The sequence below is a fragment of the Cebus imitator genome, unplaced genomic scaffold (genome assembly GCF_001604975.1).
Source record: "Cebus imitator isolate Cc_AM_T3 unplaced genomic scaffold, Cebus_imitator-1.0 Scaffold192, whole genome shotgun sequence".
Lineage (NCBI taxonomy): Eukaryota > Metazoa > Chordata > Mammalia > Primates > Cebidae > Cebus > Cebus imitator.
The window spans coordinates 607007-630702 of record NW_016107507.1 but is presented as its reverse complement, the minus strand read 5'-3'; the positions used below and the strand labels follow the sequence as shown (position 1 = coordinate 630702).

General features: G+C 37.7%; 1 protein-coding gene across 3 annotated transcripts in view; it reads left to right on the top strand.

Moving 5' to 3' along the window:
* COG5 (component of oligomeric golgi complex 5) overlaps positions 1–23696 on the top strand; it is a 368077-nt gene that overhangs the window by 51436 nt on the left and 292945 nt on the right. For all 3 annotated transcript variants that reach the window (XM_017546917.2, XM_037745106.1, XM_017546916.2), the window contains exon 6: positions 2542–2662. In XM_017546917.2, coding sequence (XP_017402406.1) covers positions 2542–2662 — 121 coding nt within the window. The remainder of the gene's footprint in view (positions 1–2541; positions 2663–23696) is intronic.

The following is a 23696-nucleotide window of genomic DNA, read 5'->3' as shown; positions in this document are numbered from 1 at the left end:
CTGAAGAGTGCCTTCCAGCTTGGATTCATTGTCTTCGTCACATTCAGGTACACCTATCAAATGTAGATTATCTCTTTTCACATAATCCCATATTTCTTGGAAGCTTTGTTCATTTCTTTTTACTCTTTTTTCTCTAACTTTGCCTTCTTGTTTTGTTTCATTGAGTTGATCTTTGACCTCTGATATCCTTTCTTCTGCTTGGTCAGTTAGGCCATTGAAACTTGTGTATGCTTTGCGAAGTTCTCGTGTTGTGTTTTTCAGCTCCATCAATTCATTTATATTCCTCTCTAAGCTGTTTATTCTTGTTAGCATTTTGTCAAACCGTTCTTCAAAGTTCTTAGTTTGTTTGCATTGGGTTAGAACATGTTCTTTTAGCTCAGAGAAGTTTCTTATTACCTGCCTTCTGAAACCTATTTTTGTCAATTCATCAGACTCATTCTCCATCTAACCTTGTTCCCTTGCTGGTGAGGAGTTGTGATCCCTTGTAGGAGGAGAGGTGTTCTGCTTTTGGGTGATTTTTTTCCTTTTTGTGCTGGTTTCTTCCCATCTTTGTGGATTTATTTATCTGTGGTCTTTGTAGTTGGCGACTTTCAGATGGGGTCTCTGAATGGACGTCCTATTTGTTGATCATGACATTATTTCTTTGTTTTCCTTCTAAGAGTTGGGCCCTTCTGCTGGAGGTCCACTCTAGACCCTGCTTGCCAGGGGATCACCTGCAGCGGCTGTAGAACAGGAAGTGTTGCTGCCAGTTTCTTCTTCTGCTGTCTTTGTCCCAGAAGGATACCCACCAGATGTCAAGCTGAGTTCTCCTTTTTGAGATGACTCTTTGTATATATGGGTGTTGGGGAGCTGCTTGAGGAAACACTCTGTCCTTTATAGGATCTCAAGTGCTGAGTTGTGAGCTCTGTTCTTCCATTCAGACCTGCTGGGCCAGGTACATTAATGTCTGCTGCTACAGAACTCATAACTGCCTTTTTTTCCCAGGTGCTCTGTCCTGGGAAGGTAGGACTTTATAAGTTTCTGTCATGCTGCTGCCTTTTTTCAACGATGCCCTGCCCAGTGAGGAGGCAGCTTATTCACTGTCTGCCAGCAGAGTTGTTGCTGAGCTGCTGTGGGCTCCGCCCAGCTGCCGTGTGAACTTTCCTGCAGTCCTGTTTATAGTGGTATAGTTAGAACTGCCTCGGCAGTGGTGGCCCGCCTCGGCAGTGGCAGACGCCCCTCTCCCACAGAGCTGGACCATCCTGGGTTCAGCTGTGCTTGCTGTGAAACTCTCAATCCACAGCGTTTCAGATTGCTGTTCTTTTTGGGGGTGGGACTGGCCGAGCCTGATAACCTGGCTCCCTGCCTCAGACCCCCTTTTTTTTTTTTTTTTTTTTTTTAGTTGAACAGGTGACTCTGTCTCCCAGGCTTTCCAGTCATCAGTTGATACGGCACCCAGATTTGTGCGAGATTTTGTGCGCAGACCCACTGCACCAGCTGAAACAGCCATGCTGGAGACTCGTGGCACTTTGTCTTCCAGGAATCTCCTGGCCTGGCTCCCAGTTTCAGTCCCCTTTTTATCAGTTGAATGGACGACTCTGTCTTCCAGGTGCCCCAGTCGCCAGCTGAAAGGGCTCCCAGACCCATGTGAGTTTTTTGTGTGGATCCGCCATGCCGGCTGAAACAGCCACGCTGGAGACCCGTGGTGCTCCTCGGCCTGGGAATCTTCTGGTCTGTGGGCAATAAAAATCTGTCTGGAAATGCAACGACTGCTCACCCTCTGCGCTCTCCCTGGGAGCTGCAGTCCAGAGCTGCTCCTACTCGGTCATCTTGGATCCCTCTGCAAGAGAAGTTTTAAGACTACTCAGGCAGGAATCTAGAAAAGAGAAGCTGGAATTGGAAATAGCAGGAGGCAGTAGTAGGAAGCTAAGCAGCCTAATATAGTGGTTGTCAATTTTGACTGCACATTGGCACCACCAAGGAATCTTAAAAACATAATTTATGCTTGGTTCCCATCCCTAGAGATGCTGATTTAATTGGTCAGGGCTGTGGCCTGGGCATTAGAACGTTTTGAATCTACCCACTTGAATTTGTGGTCAAGACTGAGAACCAATGGTCTAGAGAATAAAACTGGTTTAGAACTGAAAGAATCCTTGGTTCTCACAGTGCCTCAGTTCCAAGTTCTCTCCACTTGAGATAAATTGGAGTTTATTGTAAAATGTAAATATAGTACTTCTGTATGTGTTCTCTAGGAGATTTGATGCTTTTTAAGACTTGTGATTATTTAGGTTTGTCATTGGTGGGAAACAAAGCATGAGTGAATCTTTAGCATCTGGAAGGAATGGGCAGATTCATATATAAGCAAAGTGTGAACCACTGTGCTTTTTTTTTTTTTTTTTAAGTTTCAGGATACATGTGCAGGATGTGCAGGTTTGTTACATAGGTAAACGTGCCATGGTGATTTGTTGCACCTGTCTCAACCCTCCATGCTTGTCATTGCTATTTAATAATAGTAATAAATTTTCATGGATCAACTTATTTAACATTATGTTGTTTACACAGGTTGCCTGTGATTTGCTTCGGAGAATTATTCGTATCTTGAATCTCAGTAAGAGACTCCAAGGACAACTGCAAGGGGGAAGTAGAGAGATAACAAAAGCTGCTCAGAGTCTCAATGAACTTGGTAAGTTTGTTTTTTTTTTTTTTTTTAATTAAAAAGTTAGTAGAGATTTAAAGAGTTTTTAAGTCACTTGATTGGTTGACTTGTTATCCCCACTAGCAAGTAGTGTTAAATTTTTTAAATAATTGGCTGCATACAATATTGTAACCACTCTCAGAATGAGTAAGTACAATTAGTTGATTTCTTTGAAATGCCATTTATTTTAATTATAGTAAAATCGGCCTTTTTTCATATACTTGTCTGTGAATTTTAACACATATATAGGTTCATGTAAGCACCATTACAGTCTTGATACAGAACAATTCCATCACTCCCCCACATTCCCTCATTATCCCTTCATGATGACGCCTACCTGCTTCCACTAATCCTGGCAACCACTGATCTTTTCTCAATCATTGTGGTTTTGTCTTTTTGAGAATGACATATAAATGGAATTACAAAGTATGTAACCTTTTGAGACTGTCTTCTTGTACTCAAAATAATACCTTTGTGATTTATTCAAGTTTTGGGGTGTACTAATAGTTTGTTACTTTGTGTTTGATTGAATATCATTGTATGAGTGTCCTGTAGTTTGTTTATTGATTCACTGATTGAAGGACATTTGTGTTTCCAGTTTTTGGTGATTATGAATATAGCTGCTATGAACATTACTGTACAGGTCTTTATGTGAAGTTAAATTTTCTTTTTTCTAGGAAATATTCTAGAGAAACGATGCTTTTAAGATGACAAATCCCGTGTTGATACTATGCCTAGCAGATTTTAAAAAATTATTTATTTGTTCATTCTTTCCTCAAACATTTATTACAGGACCTCGACAGTCAAGCATTTAATGTCCATGGTTTTGACTGTTAACCAGCTGCCAAGTCCATAATGCAGCACATCGTAATTTTTCAGGCAAAATTTTGAATAGCTAGTGAGTGCACATAGAACTGCCCAGTGCTGTGTTGTAATGAGGCTTGGTGGTTTTCTTTTCACTGGGTACCTAATAGTTTTTCTGAGTGGATGTATGTAGTGGTATTTGTACTTTACAGGTTCAGAAGTCTTTGATTATATCCATTTCAGATAGTAAGAGTCTGCTTACTTTTGGGTTGTGCTTTGAAAGCAGTTATGCTAAAATAGTATCTGAGAGATGTGCATTACATGTTCTTTCTGAATTTTCCTGTCTTTGATTTTTCTATTATATAGTCATACTTATTCCATATTTTTTAAATTAATCAAGGAAATCTATCCTTCACAAATAAGGCTTTGACAGCATTACAGTTATATACTGCTCAAATACAGGTTTTGCTTAGGAAAATAATTGGAAATGTCTCTAACTTGTGATTTAGTATGCTTAGAATATGTTATATAAGAAGTTAAACTTTTGAGCTGAATATGGTGGCTGGTTCCTGAAGGCCCAGTTACTTGGGAGGTGAAGGCAGGCAGTATTGCTTGAGGCCAGGAGTTTGAGACCAGCCTGGATGAACAGAACAGATCTCCTCTCATTCTAAAAAATAAAAATTGAGAAGTAAAGAAAGTTAAAACAAAATAAAAGTTTAGCATTGTAGCATGTGCCTGCTGTCCCAGGTACTTGGGAAACTGAGATGGGAGGATCACTTGAGCCCACAAGTTAGAGGCTGCAGTGAGCTGTGATTGCACCAGTGTTCTCCAGCCTGAGTGAGAGAGCAAGATCTTGTCTCATAAAAAAAAAAAAAAGTTAACTTTTTAAACAGTGAGTGATGCTTGTGTGTTGTTTTCACGGTATGATCTAAACATAGAAGTGTAAAAATTCAAGTATCAGCTACTGTTTTGCTGTATCACATTTAATATCTGTGTACCAACAGTAGTTTGTGGGATTATGGAATCATTAAACCCTGATGCATATTACTACAAGGCTTATTAAGTATGTTTCTCATCACTGACATGCCTTTCAGTATTGAAAGATTGCTAAATTTTGATTGGATTATGATTATCATTTCTTCTGTAATAGATGCTGTAATACAAATGGTGATTCTTTAAAAAAAAAAAAAAGGCACAATTATGGAACATAATGTTTTGAGTTGCTATAATGCAGAGTGTAAAACCATTATCCTTCCAGTGTGTTGCTGGCTTTACCTAAAGTTTTTATAAAGATTGTTAAAAAGTTTTTGAGAAACTATAGTTTATGGTGGAATGATCTCAAAGTGGATTGAAGTAATCTAATTTTTTAAAGCTTTGTAGTGATATGTGATTTAATATTTGCAAAGATACCATGCCTTTTTCATTCACCACTGTAGTTCAGTCTTGACTGGTCCTGGTATTTGTAACTAATAAGGAGAAACCAAGGAAAAATAAATTACTATATGTGAAATTAATACGTGAATAAAAGTAATAATTTTGCAGTAACTATTATAGTTATATATACTAAATGACACTTCTACAATTGGAACATCTCTAAAATTGTCAGTGTCTTTGTCAGTATGGTTCTGTTTTTCATTAGAAAGAATAAAATGATGAAGAATAGCAGTGTTTATACCACAGACCCTTGAAATTAAAAGCAATCTTTCAAATCTGAAAGGTTTTGAGGCTTGATTTGGGATGCCCACATGAAATACATTGTCATCTGGAAATTAAGTATATTCTGTGAGACAAGGGTATGGAGTGACTACTAGTGGATACAGATTTCTTTTTAGGGTGATAAAAATGTTCTAGAATTAGTTAGTGGTGACTGTTGTGCCACTTTGTCAGTGTACTAAAAACCACTGCATTGTATACTTTGAAAGAAAGAGTTTTATGTTATAGAAATTTGAAATTCATCCGTGTTGTATTAATACCTTTGCATTTTTATTACAGACTAGTATTCCATTGGTATATCACAGTTGCTTTATCCATTCATGTGCTGATGAACATTTGGGTTATTCCTAATTTTTTAATACTATAAATTGAGCTGCTATGAACATTTATGTACAAGTCTTTGCATGAACATATCCTTTCATTTCTCTTGGATAAATACCTAGGATTGGAATGTCTAGATCATATAGTAGGTATATGTTTAGCTTTTAAGAAGTTGCTAGCATATTTTTCAAAGTAGTTGTAATGTTTACATTCCTACCAGTAGTATTTGAAAGTTCTACTTCCCCCTGCAACCTTGCCAACACATGTTACAGTCAGTCTTCTTAATTTTAGTCACTCTAATAGGTATATTGTGGTATCTCGTTTTGAGTTTTCAAAGAAAGCTACTGTAACTAATAAAAGAGTTGAGGAAGATTTCAGTATACTAGATAAACATACAAAAAATTAATTGTATTTCTGTATACTCTGTTAGCAACAATCAATTGGAAATTGAAATTCAGAAATACCACTTATAACAGCATAAAAATAACGACAGACTTAGGGATAAATCTAACAAAAGATGTGCAAAACCTGTAAACTACAAAATATTGTTGAGAACAAAGAAGATCTAAATCAGCCAACCAATTTTGTTCATCAGTTAGAAGACTTAATATTGTTTATTAAGATGTACACTCTTCCCAACTTGATCTATGAATTTAACTCATTTTCAGTTTAAATTCCAGGAGGCTTTCAGAAATTGACAGGCTGATTAAAAAATTCATATGGAAATTCAGAAGATCTAGAATAGCCAGAATAACTTTAAAGAGAAAACAGAGTTGGAAGAATAACCCTGCCTGATTTGAAGACTTTATATTATAAAGACTCCTTTTAGTAATCAAGACATAAAGATCAATGGAACAGAGATCCCAGAAATAGACCCACATATATATGAACAACTGATTGTTGGCACATTTAGTAGAGAAAAAATAGTCTTTTCAACAGATGGTATAGGAACAATTGAATTTCAATATGCAAAACAGTGAACTTGTATCCATACTTGACTTTATATAAAAATACTAACTCAGAATGAATTCATGTCCTAAATGTAAAACCTGAAACCACAGAAGCTAAAGGAGGAGACAGAAGATTTTTTTATTTTTATTTTTTTCTTTTCTTTTAAAAAAAATTTTAAATTTTACTTTTTAAGCTCTGGGATATGTGTACAGAAGGTGTGGGTTTGTTACATAGGTATACATGTGCCATCGTGGTTTCCTGGACCTATCAACCTGTCATCTAGGTTTTCTTCCTTTTTTTTTTTTTTTGAGATGGAGTCTTATTCTCATTGCCCAGGTTGGAGTGCAATGGCATGATCTCCACTCACTGCGATCTCCGCTCACTGCAACCTCTGCCTCCCGGGTTCAAGCGATTCTCCTGCCTCAGCCTCTCAAGTAGCTGGGATTACAGGCATGTGCCACCACGCCCAGCTAGTTTTGTATTTTTAGTAGAGATGGGGTTTCTCTTTGTTAGTCAGGCTAGTCTTTAACTGACCTCAGGTGATCTGCCTGTCTTGGCCTCCCAAAGTGCTGGGATTACAGGTCTGAGCCAACACATCCAGCCTAAGTTTTAAGCCTCACATGTTTTAGGTATTTGTCCTAATGCTCTCCCTCCTTTTGCTCCCCGGCCTCCAGCAGTCCCTGATGTGTGTTCCCCTCCCTGTGTCCAAGTGTTCTCATTGTTCAGCTCCCAGTTATAAGTGAGAACATGCAGTGTTTGGTTTTCTGTTCCTGTGCTAGTTTGCTGAGGATGATGGCTTCCAGCTTCATCCGTGTCCCCACAAAGGACATGAACTCATTCTTTTTTATGGCTGCATAGTATTCCATGGTCTATATGTACCACATTTTCTTTACTTAATCTGTCATTGATGGGCATTTGGGTTGGTTCCATGTCTTTGCTATTGTACATACTGCTGCAGTAAACATACATGTGCATGTGTCTTTACAGTAGAATGATTTATATTCCTTTGGGTATATCCCCAGTAATGGGATTGTTAGGTCAAACAGTATTTCTGGTTCTAAATACTTGAGGAATCACCACACTTTCTTCCCCAACTGTTGAACTAATTTACATTCCCATCAGCATTGTTGAAGTGTTCCTATTTCTACACAGCCTTGCCAGTATCTATTGTTTCTTGACTTTTTAATAATCATTATTCTGATTGACATGAGATGGTATCTCATTATGGTTTTGATTTGCATATCTTTAATGATCAGTGATGTTGAGCTGTTTTTAATGTTTGTGGCTGCATAAATGTCTTCTTTTGAGAAGTGTCTATTCGTATCCTTTGCCCACTTTTTGATTTTTTGTTTGTTTATATGTTTTCCTTGTAAATTTGTGTAAGTTCCTTGTAGATTCTGGATATTAGAATTTTGTCAGATGGGTAGATTGCATAAATTTTCTCCCATCCTGTAGATTGCCTGTTTACTCTGATGATAGTTTCTTTTGCTATGCAGAAGCAATTTAGTTTAATTCAATCCCATTTGTCAGTTTTGGCTTTTGTTGCAATTGCTTTTGGCATTTTCATCATGAAATCTTTGCCCATGCCTGTGTCCTGAATGGTATTGCCTAGATTTTCTTCTAGGGTTTTTATGGTTTTGGGTTTTACATTTAAGTCTTTAATCAATCTTGCGTGAGTTTTAATATAAGGTGTAAGGAAGGGGTCCAGTTTCAATTTTCTGCATATGGCTAGCCAGTTTTTTCAGCACCATTGGCTAAGTAGGGAATCCTTTCCCCATTGCTTGTTTTTGTCCGGTTTGTTGAATATCAGATGGTTGTAGATGTATGGTGTTATTTCTGAGGTATTTGTTCTTTTCCATTGATCTGTATATCTGTTTTGGTACCAGTACCATGGTGTTTTGGTTACTAAAGCCTTGTGGTATAGTTTGAAGTCAGTGTAATGCCTCCAGCTTTGTTCATTTTGCTTAGGTTTGTCTTGGATATATAGGCTCCTTTTTGGTTCCATTTGAAATTTAAAGTAGGTTTTTCTAATTCTGTGAAGAATGTCAATGGTAGTTTGATAGGAATAGCATTGAATCTATAAATTACTTTGGACAGTAAGGCGATTTTCACAACATTGATTCTTCCTATCTGTGAGGATAGAATGTTTTCCCATTTGTTTGTGTCCTCTCTTATTTCCTTGAGCAGTGGTTTCTAGTTCTCATTGAAGAGGTCTTTCATTTCACTTATTAGCTGTATTCCTAGGTATATTATTCTCTTATAGCAATTGTGAATGGGAGTTCATTCATGATTTGGCTCTCTTCTTGTCTGTTGTTGGTGTATAGGAATGCTTGTGATTTTTGCACATTGATTTTGCATTCTGAGACTTGGCTGAAGTTGCTTATCGCTTAAAGAGTTTTTGGGCTGAGATGATGGGGTTTTCTAAATATACATGCCATCTGCAGAGACAATTTTATTTCCTCTCTTCCTTTTCGAATACGTGTCATTTCTTTCTCGTGTCTTATAGCCCTGGCCAGAACTTCCAATACTGAGTTGAATGGGAGTGGTAGGAGAGGGCATTCTTGTCTTGTGCCTGTTTTCAAAGGGAATGCTTCCAGCTTTTGCCCATTCAGTACTATATTGGCTATGGGATTGTCATAAATAGCTCTGATTATTTTGAGATAAGTTCCATCAATACCTAGTTTATTGAGAGTTTTTAACATGAGGGGATGTTGAATTTTATCAGAGACCTTTTGTACATCTACTGTGGTAATCGTGGTTTTTGTCACTGGTTCTGTTTATGTAATGGATTACGTTTATTGATTTGCATATGTTGAACCAGCCTTGCATCCCAGAGATGAAGCCAACTTGATCGTGGTGGATAAGCTTTTTGATGTGCTGTTGGATGCGGTTTGTCAGTATTTTATTGAGGATTTTCACATTGATGCTTATCAGGGATATTGGCCTTAAGTTTTCTTTTTTTGGTGTGTCTCTACCAGGTTTTGGTTATCAGGATGATGCTGGCCACATAAAATGAGTTAGGGATGTATCCTTCCTTTTCAGTTGTTTGGAATAGCTTCAGAAGGAGTGGTACCAGCTCCTGTTTGTACCTGGGTTACAATTCGGCTGTGAATCCATCTGGATCTGGGCTTTTTTTGGTTGGTAGATTATTAGTTAGTACCTCAATTTCAGGACTTGTTATTGGTCTGTTCAGGGATTCAGCTTCTTCCTGGCTTAGTCTTGGGAGGGTGTATGTGTCCAAGAATTTACCAATTTTTTCTAGATTTTCTAGTTTATTTGCCTAGAGGTGTTTATAGTATTCTCTTGATGGTAGTTTTTATTTCTCTGGTATCAGTGGTGATATCCCCTTTATAATTTTTTGTTGTGTCTATTTGATTCTTCTCTTTTTTCTTTATTAGTCCATCTGATGGTCTATCTGTTTTGTTAATCTTTTCAAAAAACCAGCCCCTGAATTCATTAATTTTTTGAAGGACTTTTTGTGTCTCTATCTCCTTCAGTTCTGCTCTGATCTTAGTCATTTCTTGTCTTGTGCTAGCTTTTGGATTTGTTTGCTCTTACTTCTTTAGTTGTTTTAATTGTGATGTTAGGGTGTTGATTTGAGATCTTTCCAGCTTTCTGATGTGGATACTTAGTGCTATAAATTTTCTTCTTAGCACTGCTTTAGCTGTGTCTCAGAGATTCTGGTATGTTGTCTCTTTGTTCTAATTGGTTTAGAAGAACTTGTTGATTTCTGCCTTAATTTCATTATTAACCCAAGTGTCTTTTAGGAGCAGGTTGTTCAATTTCCATGTCCTTATGTGGTTTTGAGTGAGTTTCTTAATCCTGATTTCTTATTTGATTTTATTGTGATCTGAGAGACTATTTGTTATAATTTCAGTTATTTTGCATTTGCTGAGGAGTGTTTTACTTCCAATTATGTGGTTGATTTTAGAATAAGTGTCACGTGGCACTGAGAAGAATGTATGTTCTGTTTATTTGGAGTGGAGAGTTCTGTAGATGTCTATTAGGTTCACTTGATCAAGAGCTGAGTTCAAGTCCCAAATATCCTTGTTAATGTTCTGTCTTGTTGATCTGTGTAATATTGGCAGTGGGGTGCTAAAGTCTCTCACTATTATTATGTGGGAGTCTAAGTCTCTTTGTAGGTCTCTAAGAACTTGCTTTATGAATCTGGGTGCTCCTGTTTTGGGTGCATATGTATTTAGGATAGTTGTTAGCTTTTCTTTTTGAATTGATCCCTTTACCATTATATAATGCCCTTCTTTTCTTTTTGATCTTTGTTGGCTTAAAGTCTGTTTTATCAGAGACAAGGATTGCAACTCCTGCTTTTTGTTGTTTCTGATTTGCTTGGTAAATTTTCCTCTATCCCTTTATTGTCAGCCTATGTGTGTCTTTGCATGTGAGATGGGTCTCCTGAGTATAGCTCTTCAATGGGTCTTGACTCTATGCAATTTGCCAGTCTGTACCTTTTAATTGGGGCATTTAGCCTATTTACATTAAGGTTAATATTGTTAGGTGTGAATTTGATCCTGTCATCATGATGGTAGCTGGTTATTTGGCATACCAGTTGATGCAGTTTCTTCATAGTATCATTGGTCTTTATATTTTGGTGTGTTTTTGCGTGGCTGGTACCGGTATTTCCTTTCCATATTTAGTGCTTCCTTCAGAAACTCTTGCAAGGTAGGCCTTGTGGTGATGAAATCCCTTAGCATTTGCTTGTCTGGAAAGCATTTCCTTTTTTATTTCCCCTTTGCTTATGAGGCTGGATGTGAAATTCTGTGTTGAAAATTCTTTTATTTAAGAATATTGAATATTGGCTCCAACTCTTTTCTGGCTTGTAGGGCTTCTGCTGAGAGATCCCTTGTTAGTCTGATGGGCTTCCCTTCATAGGTGACCTGACCTTTCTCTCTGACTACCCTTAACGTTTTTTTCTTAATTTCAATCTTGGAGAATCTGATGATTATGTGTCTTTGGGTTGATCATCTCGTGGAATATCTTATTGGTGGTCTCTGCATTAACTCAATTTGAATGTTGGCATATCTTGCTAGGTTGGTTAAGTTCTTCTGGATAATATCCTGAAGTGTGTTTTCCAACTTGGTTCCATTCACCTTGTGTCTTTCAGGTGTTCCAATCAATCGTAGGTTCATTCTTTCTACATAGTCCAGTGTTTCTCAGAGGTTTTATTCTTTTTTTTTTTTTTTTTTTTTTTTTTTTTTTTTTTTTTTTTTTTATTTCAGCATGGTGGTCTTCAAACTCTTATATCCTTTATTTCACTTGATCGATTTGGCTATTGATATTTGTGTATGCTTCACAAAGTTCTCAATCTCAATCTGTGTTTTTCAGCTGTATCAGGTCATTAATGTTCCTCTCTAAACTGGTTATTCTGGTTAGCAGCGCCTATAACCTTTTATCAAGGTTCTTAGCTTCATTGGGTTATGCTTCTTTAGCTCAGCAGAATTTGTAATTACTTATCTTTTGAAGCCTACTCCTGTCAATTAGTTCATCTCATCCTCTGTCTAGTTCTGTGCCCTTGCTGGAGAGGTGTTGAGATCATTTGGAGGAGAAGAGGCATTCTGTTTTTTGGAATTTTCAGCGTTTTTGCACTGGTTTTTCCTCATCTTTGTGGATTTGTCTACGTTTGATCTTTGAGGCTGATGAACTTTGGATGGGGTTTTTGTGGGGGTTCTTGTTTGTTGATGTTGTTGTTGTTGTTGCTTTCTGTTTTAGTTTTTCTTCAAACAGGCCCCTCTTCTGCAGGGCTGCAGCAGCTTGCTGGGGGTCCACTCCAGACACTGTTCACCTGAGTATCACCACTGTAGGCTGCAGAACAGTAAAGATTGCTACCTACTCCTTTCTCTGTAAGCTTTGTCCAAGAGGTGACTAGCCTGATGCCAGCTGGAGCTGTCCTTTATGAGGTGTCTGTCAAGCCCTGTTGGGAGGTCTCTTCCAGAGACATAGAAGATTTTTGTGACTTTGAGTTAGACAGTAATTTCTTATATGTTACCCAAAGCCCAGTTCACAAAAGAAGAAAGTTGATAAATTAGATTACATCAGAATTTAAAACTTCTGTTCTTCAAATGATAGTGTTAGGGGAATAAAAAGACAAACTGTGGACAAGGAGAAAATATTTGCAAAGTACGTATTTGACAGAGGACTTGCATCCAGGTGTTTCAAAAGATTCAAAACCTAATAGTAACTCCAACAGCCCACTTAAAAAATAGGTGTGATGAGCAGACACTTCAGAGATGATGACACATATGCATCTGTAAACATGCTCAACATCATTAGGCATACAGGAAATGAAAATAAAAAGTATACTATTGTCTTAGAGAGTAAGCAGAATTATTTTAGTACAGACGTATTTATTGTACTTTTTAATGCAGGTTATTATGTAATGGTTTTAAAAATACTATACAGCGTAGATTAAATGATTAAATTATATCACATAGAATCATGATTTTTCTTCAAGAGTCTTGGAACTAGATGAAAATTTAGATAGGCTTTACTACAAAGTGGTAATGTTGTTTAAGCATTAGTAAGGTAATGTAATTACTACATTCATGGCTGCCAACAGACATTATTTACCTGGATAAATTTGTCATGATCCAGAATCTGTTCTCTTTCTTACTTTTTCTGGCTTTCCTCATGTTTGTGGATTTATCTACCTTTGATCTTTGAGGCTGATGACCTTTGGATGGGGTTTTTGTGGGGGGTTCTTGTTTGTTGATGTTGTTGTTATTGCTTTTTGTTTGTTAGTTTTTCTTCTAGTAGGCCTCTCCTGAGGATGACTGTATATCTTACACACCATAATGATTTGTTCTGAAGAGGGTGTTAATTTGACTAACAGTAAATCAAAAGAGAATGAAAAAGAGACTAGCAACAAGAATAAAAGGATTATCTGTACGGAGTTTCTTTGACAGCCCAGCTTTTAAATTAAAGTCCTCAATTGAGGCAGTGAGGCTTCATCCTCCTCCTCTCCACCTCCCATTGATAGATACTCTGCTTTTAAGGGGAAATGGAATGTGGGATTCACAGGATGGTGAGGATGACTGTGTCTCAAACACCATAACAACAACTCATCCTTCTGAAATTTTCCCAATTCTTTATATTAATGCATTTAGTCTCTTGAATGTTAGAATGATTCTCTGCTGATCCCGCTTGTGAAAACAAAATTGTTAGTATATTTATGGTTCAAATGTATAGGTTACTATGATAAACTGTGTATCTTTTTAAAATATTGATGCTTTGCTGAATCAGTCCCTTCATTTTTTAAAGTCTATTTTTATATCTAGCAAGATTTTTAGTTTAAACAATAATGTATCTATATCCTGCATATTGAGTCTTTTGATAACATTAATTTCTTCATAGCATTTTAGTATTCTCTAATCTCTTTTCAACTTATTCTACAAATAGAGATTGTAGGAGGAAAAATTTCCTATAAAAAAGTAACCAGACCATACTTTCATAGATACTGTTTTGTCTCTTTATGAAAATCATGATTTATAATTTATTTAATTATCAAACAATTAGGCTTCAATACGCATATACCTTGTGGCTTGTTAGAGTCTCCACAGACAGAGTGAGTAGAATGCAGTTTCTGTGTTTGAGAAGTGTGAGTTCTGTCCTTATCTATAAACTCAGCATAAAACTGATAATGACAGCGACAATATATTGATGATGATGATGATGATGATAATGATATCCATGGGGTAAAGCAGTTTCCTCCTTGTGGCTCCTCTGCACTTTCCTTGAAGTAACAATAAAAAACATCAGTCATTCCTTTATCGTAAAACTTGGAAAAATTGATTCATTTATTCAGCCGTTGTTTATTGAATATTTATTATGTGTGCTATGTGCTATTCTGGACACTGAAAATACAAGACACTGAAGAAAACTCCCTACCCTTTGTAGAATTTATTATCCAATGGGTCCTAAGGTCACATATCTGGTATATCTGTAAAAATCTGATTCCAAAGCCTGAGCTCTTAAACTGCCAATGTTGTACTCTTTACTTAAACTCTGTGGCATCATTTATTTGCTTCACAAGAGGGATTGCTGCTATTGGTAGATCTCCCAGTGTCCTTTTTTTAAAAAAAAGAAAAATCACATTTTTATTCTTTCCAAGAATAGCTTAAATACAAAAATAAGTCTAAATGTATATTCAGTGAAAATGAGAAAATGACTTCTGGAAGTATCTCAATCAGGAGTCATTTTCCAAATATAAAACCAAAATACAAAATATATATGTATGTGTATGGATGTGTGTGTGTATGTGTGTGTGTGTATACACATCCATACACATATATATAAAAAATATATATAGTTATTCTTGTATTTAAGGTATATGTATGTATGTGTGTATATATATGGCCATGTTTATATAGAGAATGTATTTTATGTTGAGATTATGGGTTGACTGTTATTGACTTAATATTCTATATTACAGCTTTATTGCATTATTGAAGAATAATTTTTTAAAAGTATAAACAAGCAATTGGATATGGTAGAAAGTATTTCCTCTACTAATTTTTATTGCTTATGGTCTATTTCTGAGTTTTACATTGCTAAGCTGCAATATGTTGACACCATGTGTCATGAGAGAATATTCTTAAAACCAAATTTGTCATAGAAGCATTATAATATATTTATTGTGGGAGAGGTAGTTTAAACTTAACTTCATACACTTATTTCTTATTGTAGCTATGATATTTCTTAATCTGATAAAACAATACTTATAGGCTAACATTTCTGACTTAGGTATAGATGAGAGAAAGTATGATTTATATATAATAGAGACCCGTTAAGTACTGAAGTAATTAATGTTTTTTGAGAGGCTACAAGATGTTGTAGTTGGTGAAGATTTTAGAAGGTTTTCTTTCAAGCCTATTAAAATTGTTCATTGATAGGAAATGTTGAAAATGCACCATGAGCTTTGAAAGAAGCTGCAGGCTACAGCCTACACTGTGAGCCAGGTGAAAAACTGTTTAAGTCCCCAGAGGGTGAGAGAGGAAGAGACTGCCTCCAGGATATACATCCCCACAGGGGATCCTGAGAATCCAGCCCACAGGGGAAGGCCTTTACCCTACCCAACACTGGACCTAATTTAGGGAGTGGTGACGTATATAAAAGCAACAGTGGGAGGAGCCTTGCGTCCTTGCCTGCTTTCCCAGTCTACAGCACAGACCAAGGCGAGCCATTCCTTATTCTGCCTCACAGAGAATCTCATGGAAGTCCAGCAGCTAACTCAGGCAGCAGTCCCAGGTTGAAAGAAGCTCCCAACTGAATTTCGTGATAACCTTGAATGAGGAAGAATTCCCTTGGCCAGAACCAAGGGGTTTAGTAGCAAGTGTCCTATAGCTACAAGCGCAGGAGCTAGGTGCCCCAGCAGTGTGAGCCAACTGGGAAGGGTGTGGCCTGAACTATGGTTCCTGTTTCTCTGCAGGGGGTGGGGGATGTGGGGAGTGGGGGTGGGGAAGGCATATGGCTTGGGGCAGTTTTTAGTAGAAGGCCTGGAACTTAGCTGGATGCTGCTACTGGGAAACTGTGGGTGTGAGATCTGCCTTGCCAAGTATGTGGGAGCTGGGTGGAGCTTACTATTACCTGTTACTTCCCACTCTCTACATAAAATTCTCCGTGCAGCAGAGGCATTTAATGCACCTTTCTGGAACATTACCCCAGTGACCAGACAAACCTCCCTCCAGCCTCTGCCCAGGGGCTGCTGCTTGCTCCACTTGTGGAGAGTCAGAGCAGGGACCTGCTTCACCCAGCCCCCACCTGGCTTTGCCCCTCCAGCCACCCTGGGAATTCAACACAAAGGACAGAAAATTTGGGGAGCTTTATGGCCCTGCGTATCCCTGAGAAACCAGAGCACTGCCCCTGGGTAACATACGGCAAACACAAATTCCAGTGCTACTACTGCAGCTGGTGTTCTTTTGCACACATCATTTCCTGGTTGGAGGCCAACTGACACAGTCCATTACCTCATCACCAGGGAGAATAACATTGCACTCAGGAAGGAGAAAACTTGGGCATGGCCTTAGCTATCACCATTGCCTGTACTACCCTGGCTAACCAGGAGGTCCTGAGTCTGTCCACGTAACCTTTTCATTACTACTACAACCATTATTTAAGAAAGCCAACACATTAAGGCTATCCATAACCAAGGAATCTCAGTCTACCTTGCTTTCCTGCCACTCCCCTCAGAGCTGGTGCTGGTGTAACCAGTTGCAGGACAGGACAGGACTCAACTCCCTCCCTGATTGGATGTGCCCACCGTTCTTGGTCTCCCTTTGCCCCAAGAATGAGGAAGGGGTCCTGGAGGCATGGTGAACTTACTGTTCAAGTAAATATTGGACCCCAAGGGTTTAGCAGAGAGTGATTTATTTAGGCAGAGAAAGAAATAGAGCTCCCATGCTGCCATGGGAGGGAAATCCAGAGGGGCTATTGGCACAGGTAGAGAGAGAGAGACAGTGACCACGTTGCCGTGGGAGGGGATCCAGAGAAGGAGTCCACACAGGTAAGGGGCAGTGGGACTTTAATCTTGGAGTTATTCCCGCCGCATTCATGATCTCGTCCAATGACAGGAGTTCTTTTAAACTTCCTCTGGAGATCTTTGACTTTGATATCGGATTGGCTGTCCGGTCCGCAGCAGATCCCCTTCTAGAGCTTTCCATGGGCTTTACAAACAAAGGAGCACACCTGGAATTTTACCTAGCCCGAGGATGGGAAAGTCAGACAAAGAACTCTAGGTTCCTGGATGGGGAGGTGGATGGAGGCATGGCACTGGGAAGCTCTTGCCTTTGAAACCACACCCCTTGTGGACTCGATTTTCCTTAACAGTCCCTCTCTGGTACCCACTGCTGGGAGTCTTGAGGACAGGTCATATCTCTGGATTCCTTGCAGGCATTCCCAGCATGAGCCTGGAATATGGCAGCCACACTGGGCAGCTAGACCCAGATGAACAACAGCATTCACAGTAGTCTGGCTCTTAGGGAATCTTACTCCTAGGGGAAGGAAGAGTACACCACATCAAGGGACCACCCTATGGGACGGAAGAACCCTGGTCCCAGGCTTTGAGTCCCAGATCTTTCCACTGGTGGGAAATTTCTTTCAGGAGAGGTACTGTTGCCACGCCCAGCTCAACAAGGAAAGTCTGCAGCTCTGCCCCAGCAGTCAGGCAGCCCTGGTGCTTGTGAAGAGTCATAGAGAAGAGGACTTCTTTTCCCCTCATTCACCACTGCAGATACAGATGGGGCATTTTCCCATGGGAGCTTGGCATGGGTATATCTATAGTCAGCCTCTCTGAAACACTTCAAGGTGACTGCATCCCCACAGGAGGAGCACTCTCCAAGTGCAGGACTGCATGAGAGACAGATTCACAATCTCTCACCACTTGGAACATCAGCATTCCTGCAGGTGAATTTTCTACTGGCCTGAGGAGGGAGATGAGTTGGTTCCAGTCCTTCCCTCTGATAAGACCTCAGTGTGTTTCACTGAGAGCTTCCTCAGCCACCTCTGTCAGGGCTGGGACCTCTGCCCACCATTGGGTACTGCATTTGCCCACCTGCTTTAGCCATGGCTAGTTTTTACCTGTATCCTGAAGCCTGAAATATTCAACCCAGTAAATAAAATACTGGGGGGAAAATAAATATATATATATATATATATATATATATATATATATATATATATATGTGTGTGTGCACATCACAGGGGAATGAGATTAAGCGTCAAGAGACCTATACCCTTTCAACCCTATAGGAGATAGTGAACTTGTTCAGATGACCAGCATATTGCTACCACAACCAGCAGCAGAGAAAGCTGTCATATGAAGACTCTTTATAACCAAGGAATGTAGAGTTTTCATCCCTGAAAGCACCAAGAACTGAATTAGACTACAATAAGCTGTAAACATTAAAATCACATTCTTAAGGGGAAAAAAAAAGAAAATTTAAAAATATAGTCAAAAATAAATTCAAGAACAATTAGAAGAAGTAGTCTACCCAAATGAGAAGGAACCAGAAAAGTAATTCTGGTAATATGATAAAACAAGGGTCTGTGACACCCCCAGAAGATCCTACTAGCCCTCCAGCAATGGATCCAAACCAAGATGAACTCTTTGAAATACTGAGTAAAGAATTCAAAAGATTATTAAGCTATTCAAAGAGATACTAGAGAAAGATAAAAACCAACATAGAGAAGTTTTAAAAAAAATTCAGGATGTAAATGTAAAATTTTCTAAAGAGATGAATATCAGCAATGGTATCAGTTAACAATGAAATCAAGATGAAAATTTAAAAATTCATAATTTATAGTGATATAAGTTGTTAAAGCTTCTGGGATATAACTAAAGCAGTGCTATGGGGAAAATTTGTACCACTAAATGCCTACATCAAAAAGTCTGAAAGATCACAAATTGACAACCTAATGTCACACCTGAAGGAACTAAAGAAACAGCAAACTGAACTCAAAGCTAACAGAAGAAAAGGAAATAACAAAGATCAGAGCAGAACTAAATCAAATTGAAATAACAGCAACAGCCAAAAACCTATCAGAACCTGTCAGAGCTTCTGGAAATGAAAGACTCACTTAAGGTGTTACAAAATACAGTGGGAAGTTTCAACAGTATACTGAAACAAGTAGAAGAAAGAATTTCAAAGCTCAAAAATAGCCTTTTGAATCAGCCCAATCAGTCAAAAAAGAAGTAAGAATTAAATGAGCAGAGTCTCCAAGAAATGAAGGAATATGTAAAACAGTCAAACATAAAAATAATTGGTATTTCTGAGGGAGAAGAGAAAGCAAAAAGTTTGGAAAACTTACTTGAGGTAAACTTTCCTGGCCTTTCTAGAGATTTAGATATCCAAATATAAGAAGCTCAGAGAACTCCTGGGAAAGTCATTGTAAAAAGGTCATCAGGAAGGCATATAGTCATCAGGCTATCCAAAGTAAACATGAGGGAAAGAATTCTAAGAGCAATGAGACAAAAGCATCAGGTAACCTGTAATGGAAAACCTATCAGACTAATAGCAGACTTCTTGGCAGAAAACTTTGAAGCTAAAAGGGATTAGGGTCCTATCTTCAGCCTCCTTAAACAGAATAACTGTCAGCCAAGAATTTTGTATTTAGCACAACTGAATTTCATAAATGAAGGAGAAATAAAGTCTTTTCAGACAAGTAAATGTTGAGGGAATTTGTTACTACCAGACCAGTCACACCAGAAATGTTAAAATGAGTTCTAAATCTTGAAACAAAAGGTCAATATTTACCAAAATAAAACCCCTTGAAAGCATATAGGTCCTCACAGGGCCTAAAAACAACACAGTGAAAAATGTAAAATATCTAGGTAACAACACGATAAATGGAGCAGTGCCTCATATCTCAATATTAACGTTCAATGTAAATGGCCTAAATGCTCCACTTAAAAGATAGAGGTTGGCAGAAAAGATTAAAAAAAATGACAAACCAAATATCTACTGTCTTCAAGAGACCTGCCTAACATATGGATTCATATAAACTCAAGGCAAAGAGGTAAAAAAATACTGCTCACAAATGGAAACCAAGAGCGAGCAGGAGTGGCTATTCTTATATCAAGCAGACTTTAAAGCAACAACAGTAAAAAAAGGACAAAGACGGTCATTTTATAATAGTAAAAGGATGGATCCAACAAGAAGATATTGCAATCCTAAGTTTATATGCAGCTAACAGTGGAGCTCCCTAATTTTAAAGACAATTACTACTTGATCTAAGAAATAAGACAACACCACAATAATAGTGGGGAACTTCATTACTCCACTGACAGCACTAGTAGACAGATCATTGAGATAGAAAGTCAACAAAGAAACAACTTAAACTACAGTCTTGAACAAACAGACCTAACAGATATTTACAGAGCATTGTACCCAAGAACTGCAGAATACACATTCTTCTTATCAGCACAAGGAACATTCTGCCTATATGATAGGCCACAGGACAAGTCTCAATAAATCTTAAAAAAAATCAGAATCATGTCAGATATCCTCTCAGATCAAACTAGAAATCATCTACAAAAGGAATCCCCCCAAACTATAAAAATAAATGGAAGTTAAACAATCTGCTCCTGAAAGGTTTTGGGTTAACAATGAAATCTAGATAGAAATTTAAAAATTCATAGTTAATAGTGACACAAGTTATCAAAACCTTTGGAATACAACCAGAGCAGTGCTATGAGAAAAGTTTATAGCACTAAATGCCTACATCAAAATGTCTGAAAGAGGACATATTGATGATCTAATGTCACACCTCAAGGAACTAGAGAAGCAAGAACACACTGAACCCAAAGCTAGCACAATAAAAAGAAACAACAAAGTTGAGAGCAGAACTAAATGAGATTGAAACAAACAGAAACCATACAAAAGTGATCTTCAGCAAAGTATACAAAAACATAAGTTGGAGAAAGGACACTCTATTACATAAATGGTGCTGGGAAGACTGGCTAGCCACATGTAGAAGAATGAAACTGGATCTCCCTCACTTTATACAAAAATCAACTCAAGATGGGTCAAAGACTTAAATCTAAGCCCCCAAACCATACAAATCCTGGAAGAAAAACTAGGAAAAAGTCCTCTAGATATCGGCGTAGACAAATAATTCATAACTAAATTCTCAAAAGCACATGCAACAAAAATAAATAAATGGGACCTGGTTAAGTAGCTTCTCTACAGCAAAAGAAATAATCGTCAAGATAGTGACAACCCACAGAGTGGAAGAAAATATTTGCAAACTATGCGTCTGACAAAGAACTAGTATTCAGAATCCGCAACGAACTCAAATCAGCAAGAAAAATAAATAATCCCCCCAAAACGTGGGCAAATAACACGAATAGACATTTCTCAAAAGAAGATACAAAAATGACCAAGAAACATATGAAAAAATGCTCAACATCCCTAGTCATTAGGGAAATACAAAATAAAACCACAGTGAGATACTAGCTTACTCCTGATAGAATGGCCATTATTAGAATGTCAAAAAAAAACATAGATGTTGGCGTGGATGTGGTAAAAGGGGAATGCCTATACACTGCTGGCGGGAATGTAAATTAATACAACCTCTATGTAAAACAGTGTGGAGATTCCTTAAAGAACAAAAAGTAGATCTACCATTCAGTCTAGCAATCCCACTACTGGGTATTTATCCGAAGGAAAAGAAGTCATTATATGAAAAAGATGCATGCACATATATATTTATTGCAGCCCAATTTATAATTGCAAAGATAAGGAACCAACTTAAATGCCACTGACCACTGAGTGAATAAAGACAATATGATATGTATGTATGTATGTATACATACATACACCATTGAATACTACTCAGCCATGAAAAGGAATGAAGTAATGTGTTTTGCAGCAACACGGATAGAGCTAGAGGCCGTTACTGTAAGTGAAGTAACTCAGGAATGGAGACCCAAACATCAAATGTTCTCATAGTAAGTGGGAGCTAATCCAAAGAGTACAGGAAGATTTACAGCATGATAAAATGGACTTTGGAGATTCAGAAGGGGAGGATATTGAGGGTGTGGGAGAAAACAACTGTATATTAGGTACAACATACACTACTTGGGTGATAAATGCAGTAAAATCTCAAAATTCACCACTATATAATTTATTTATGTAATCAAAACCAACTTGTACCCCCAAAGCTATTGAAATAAAAAAGAAAAAATAATATCATGGAACAGTTTCTAGTTTTCAATTAGGTTTCCCTTTAGTATAAGTCTAAAGAACTTGTTTCTTAAATGCCGTCATCCCTTGATGGAACATTGAAGTTTTTTTTATGACAAATTCTTCATTGGCAATTTAATGTATATTTGTAAATCTAGAGTATAACGACATGATTATAAACATTTTCATTTTGTACATTTAACTTAAATGGTCTCTAAATTGCTTACATATGTGACTGGGTTCAGCCACCACCAGATGGGGGTGATGTTGTGCACAAATCCAAATGTCCAGAAAGGCTTATGCTTAGTTACGAGTTTTTATGTGGTAGAGATAAGTATATAGAAATTATACACACATGCACACAAACCTTTTTTTAAACTAATTGAAGTTAATGTTGCTAAAATTTGTATTTAACAGATAATACCCATACCGCATTTGTGATTCCATTAGTTCTTATATAGTATAAAAAATTCAGGGTAATAACTAGACAAAACGAAGGAGCTCTTTTACTGTAAACAGCATGTTGTTTTTCATACATTTCAAAGTCGTAAGCATTTTTAGGTATGTGTTCTGTTGCATACGGTTGCTTAATAATATTCATCGAAGTTCTGTATTTTACCTTACTATCACCCCTTGCTGGAACACTTATAACAGTTTGAGAACAATTTATTTAGTGTAAGGTACTTCAAACTATTATGTATCAAATTTTTTTCATTTTTTGGTTCTAAGGATTTTCTTTTTCATTTGGTTGCTTATGCCAGTAGTTCTCAAGTTCTTTTTTAATGTATATCACTAATAATGTTAATTTGAAAAAAAAGTGTCTTAATCTAAACAAAGTGCCTTATAACTACAGGCTTGTTCTGTTGCTGACTGTTCCTTTAAAATTATGCTAGCTTTCTTCTTAACGAATCACAGCTTTGGGTCTCTAAGTATAATATTGTACAGGAAAGTTAGGTGGGCTGTTCCACTTTTCATTGCCAAAATAATTTATTCCTTTACATATAGAAAAGCCAGTAACTGTGTGAAAGTTTTTGTCAGTCTTTGGTAAATATGGTAAATTAAAACCCCTAAAGGCTAAGTTAGAAGGGTTGAATGTAAATTTGTGATTATAGGTATACCTGTAGAATTTTACATTTTCTTTTTTTTTTTTGCCCCATTTATTTTATTGCATTTTAAGTTTTGGGGTACATGTGAAGAACATGCAAGATTGTTGCATAGGTACACACGTGGTAGTGTGATTTGCTGTCTTCCTCCCCATCACCTACATCTGGCATCTCTCCCCTTGCTATCTCTCCCTCTCCCCAGCTACCCACCCCCCACCATCCCTCCCCTATTTCCCCCCAACTGACCCCTGTGTGTAGTGCTTCCCTCCCTGTGTCCATGTGTTCTCATTGTTCAACACACACCTATGAGTGAGAACATGCAGTGTTTGATCTTCTGCTCTTCTGTCAGTTTGCTGAGAATGATGGTTTCCAGGTTCATCCATGTCCCTACAAAGGACACAAACTCATTTTTGATGGCTGCATAATATTCCATGGTGT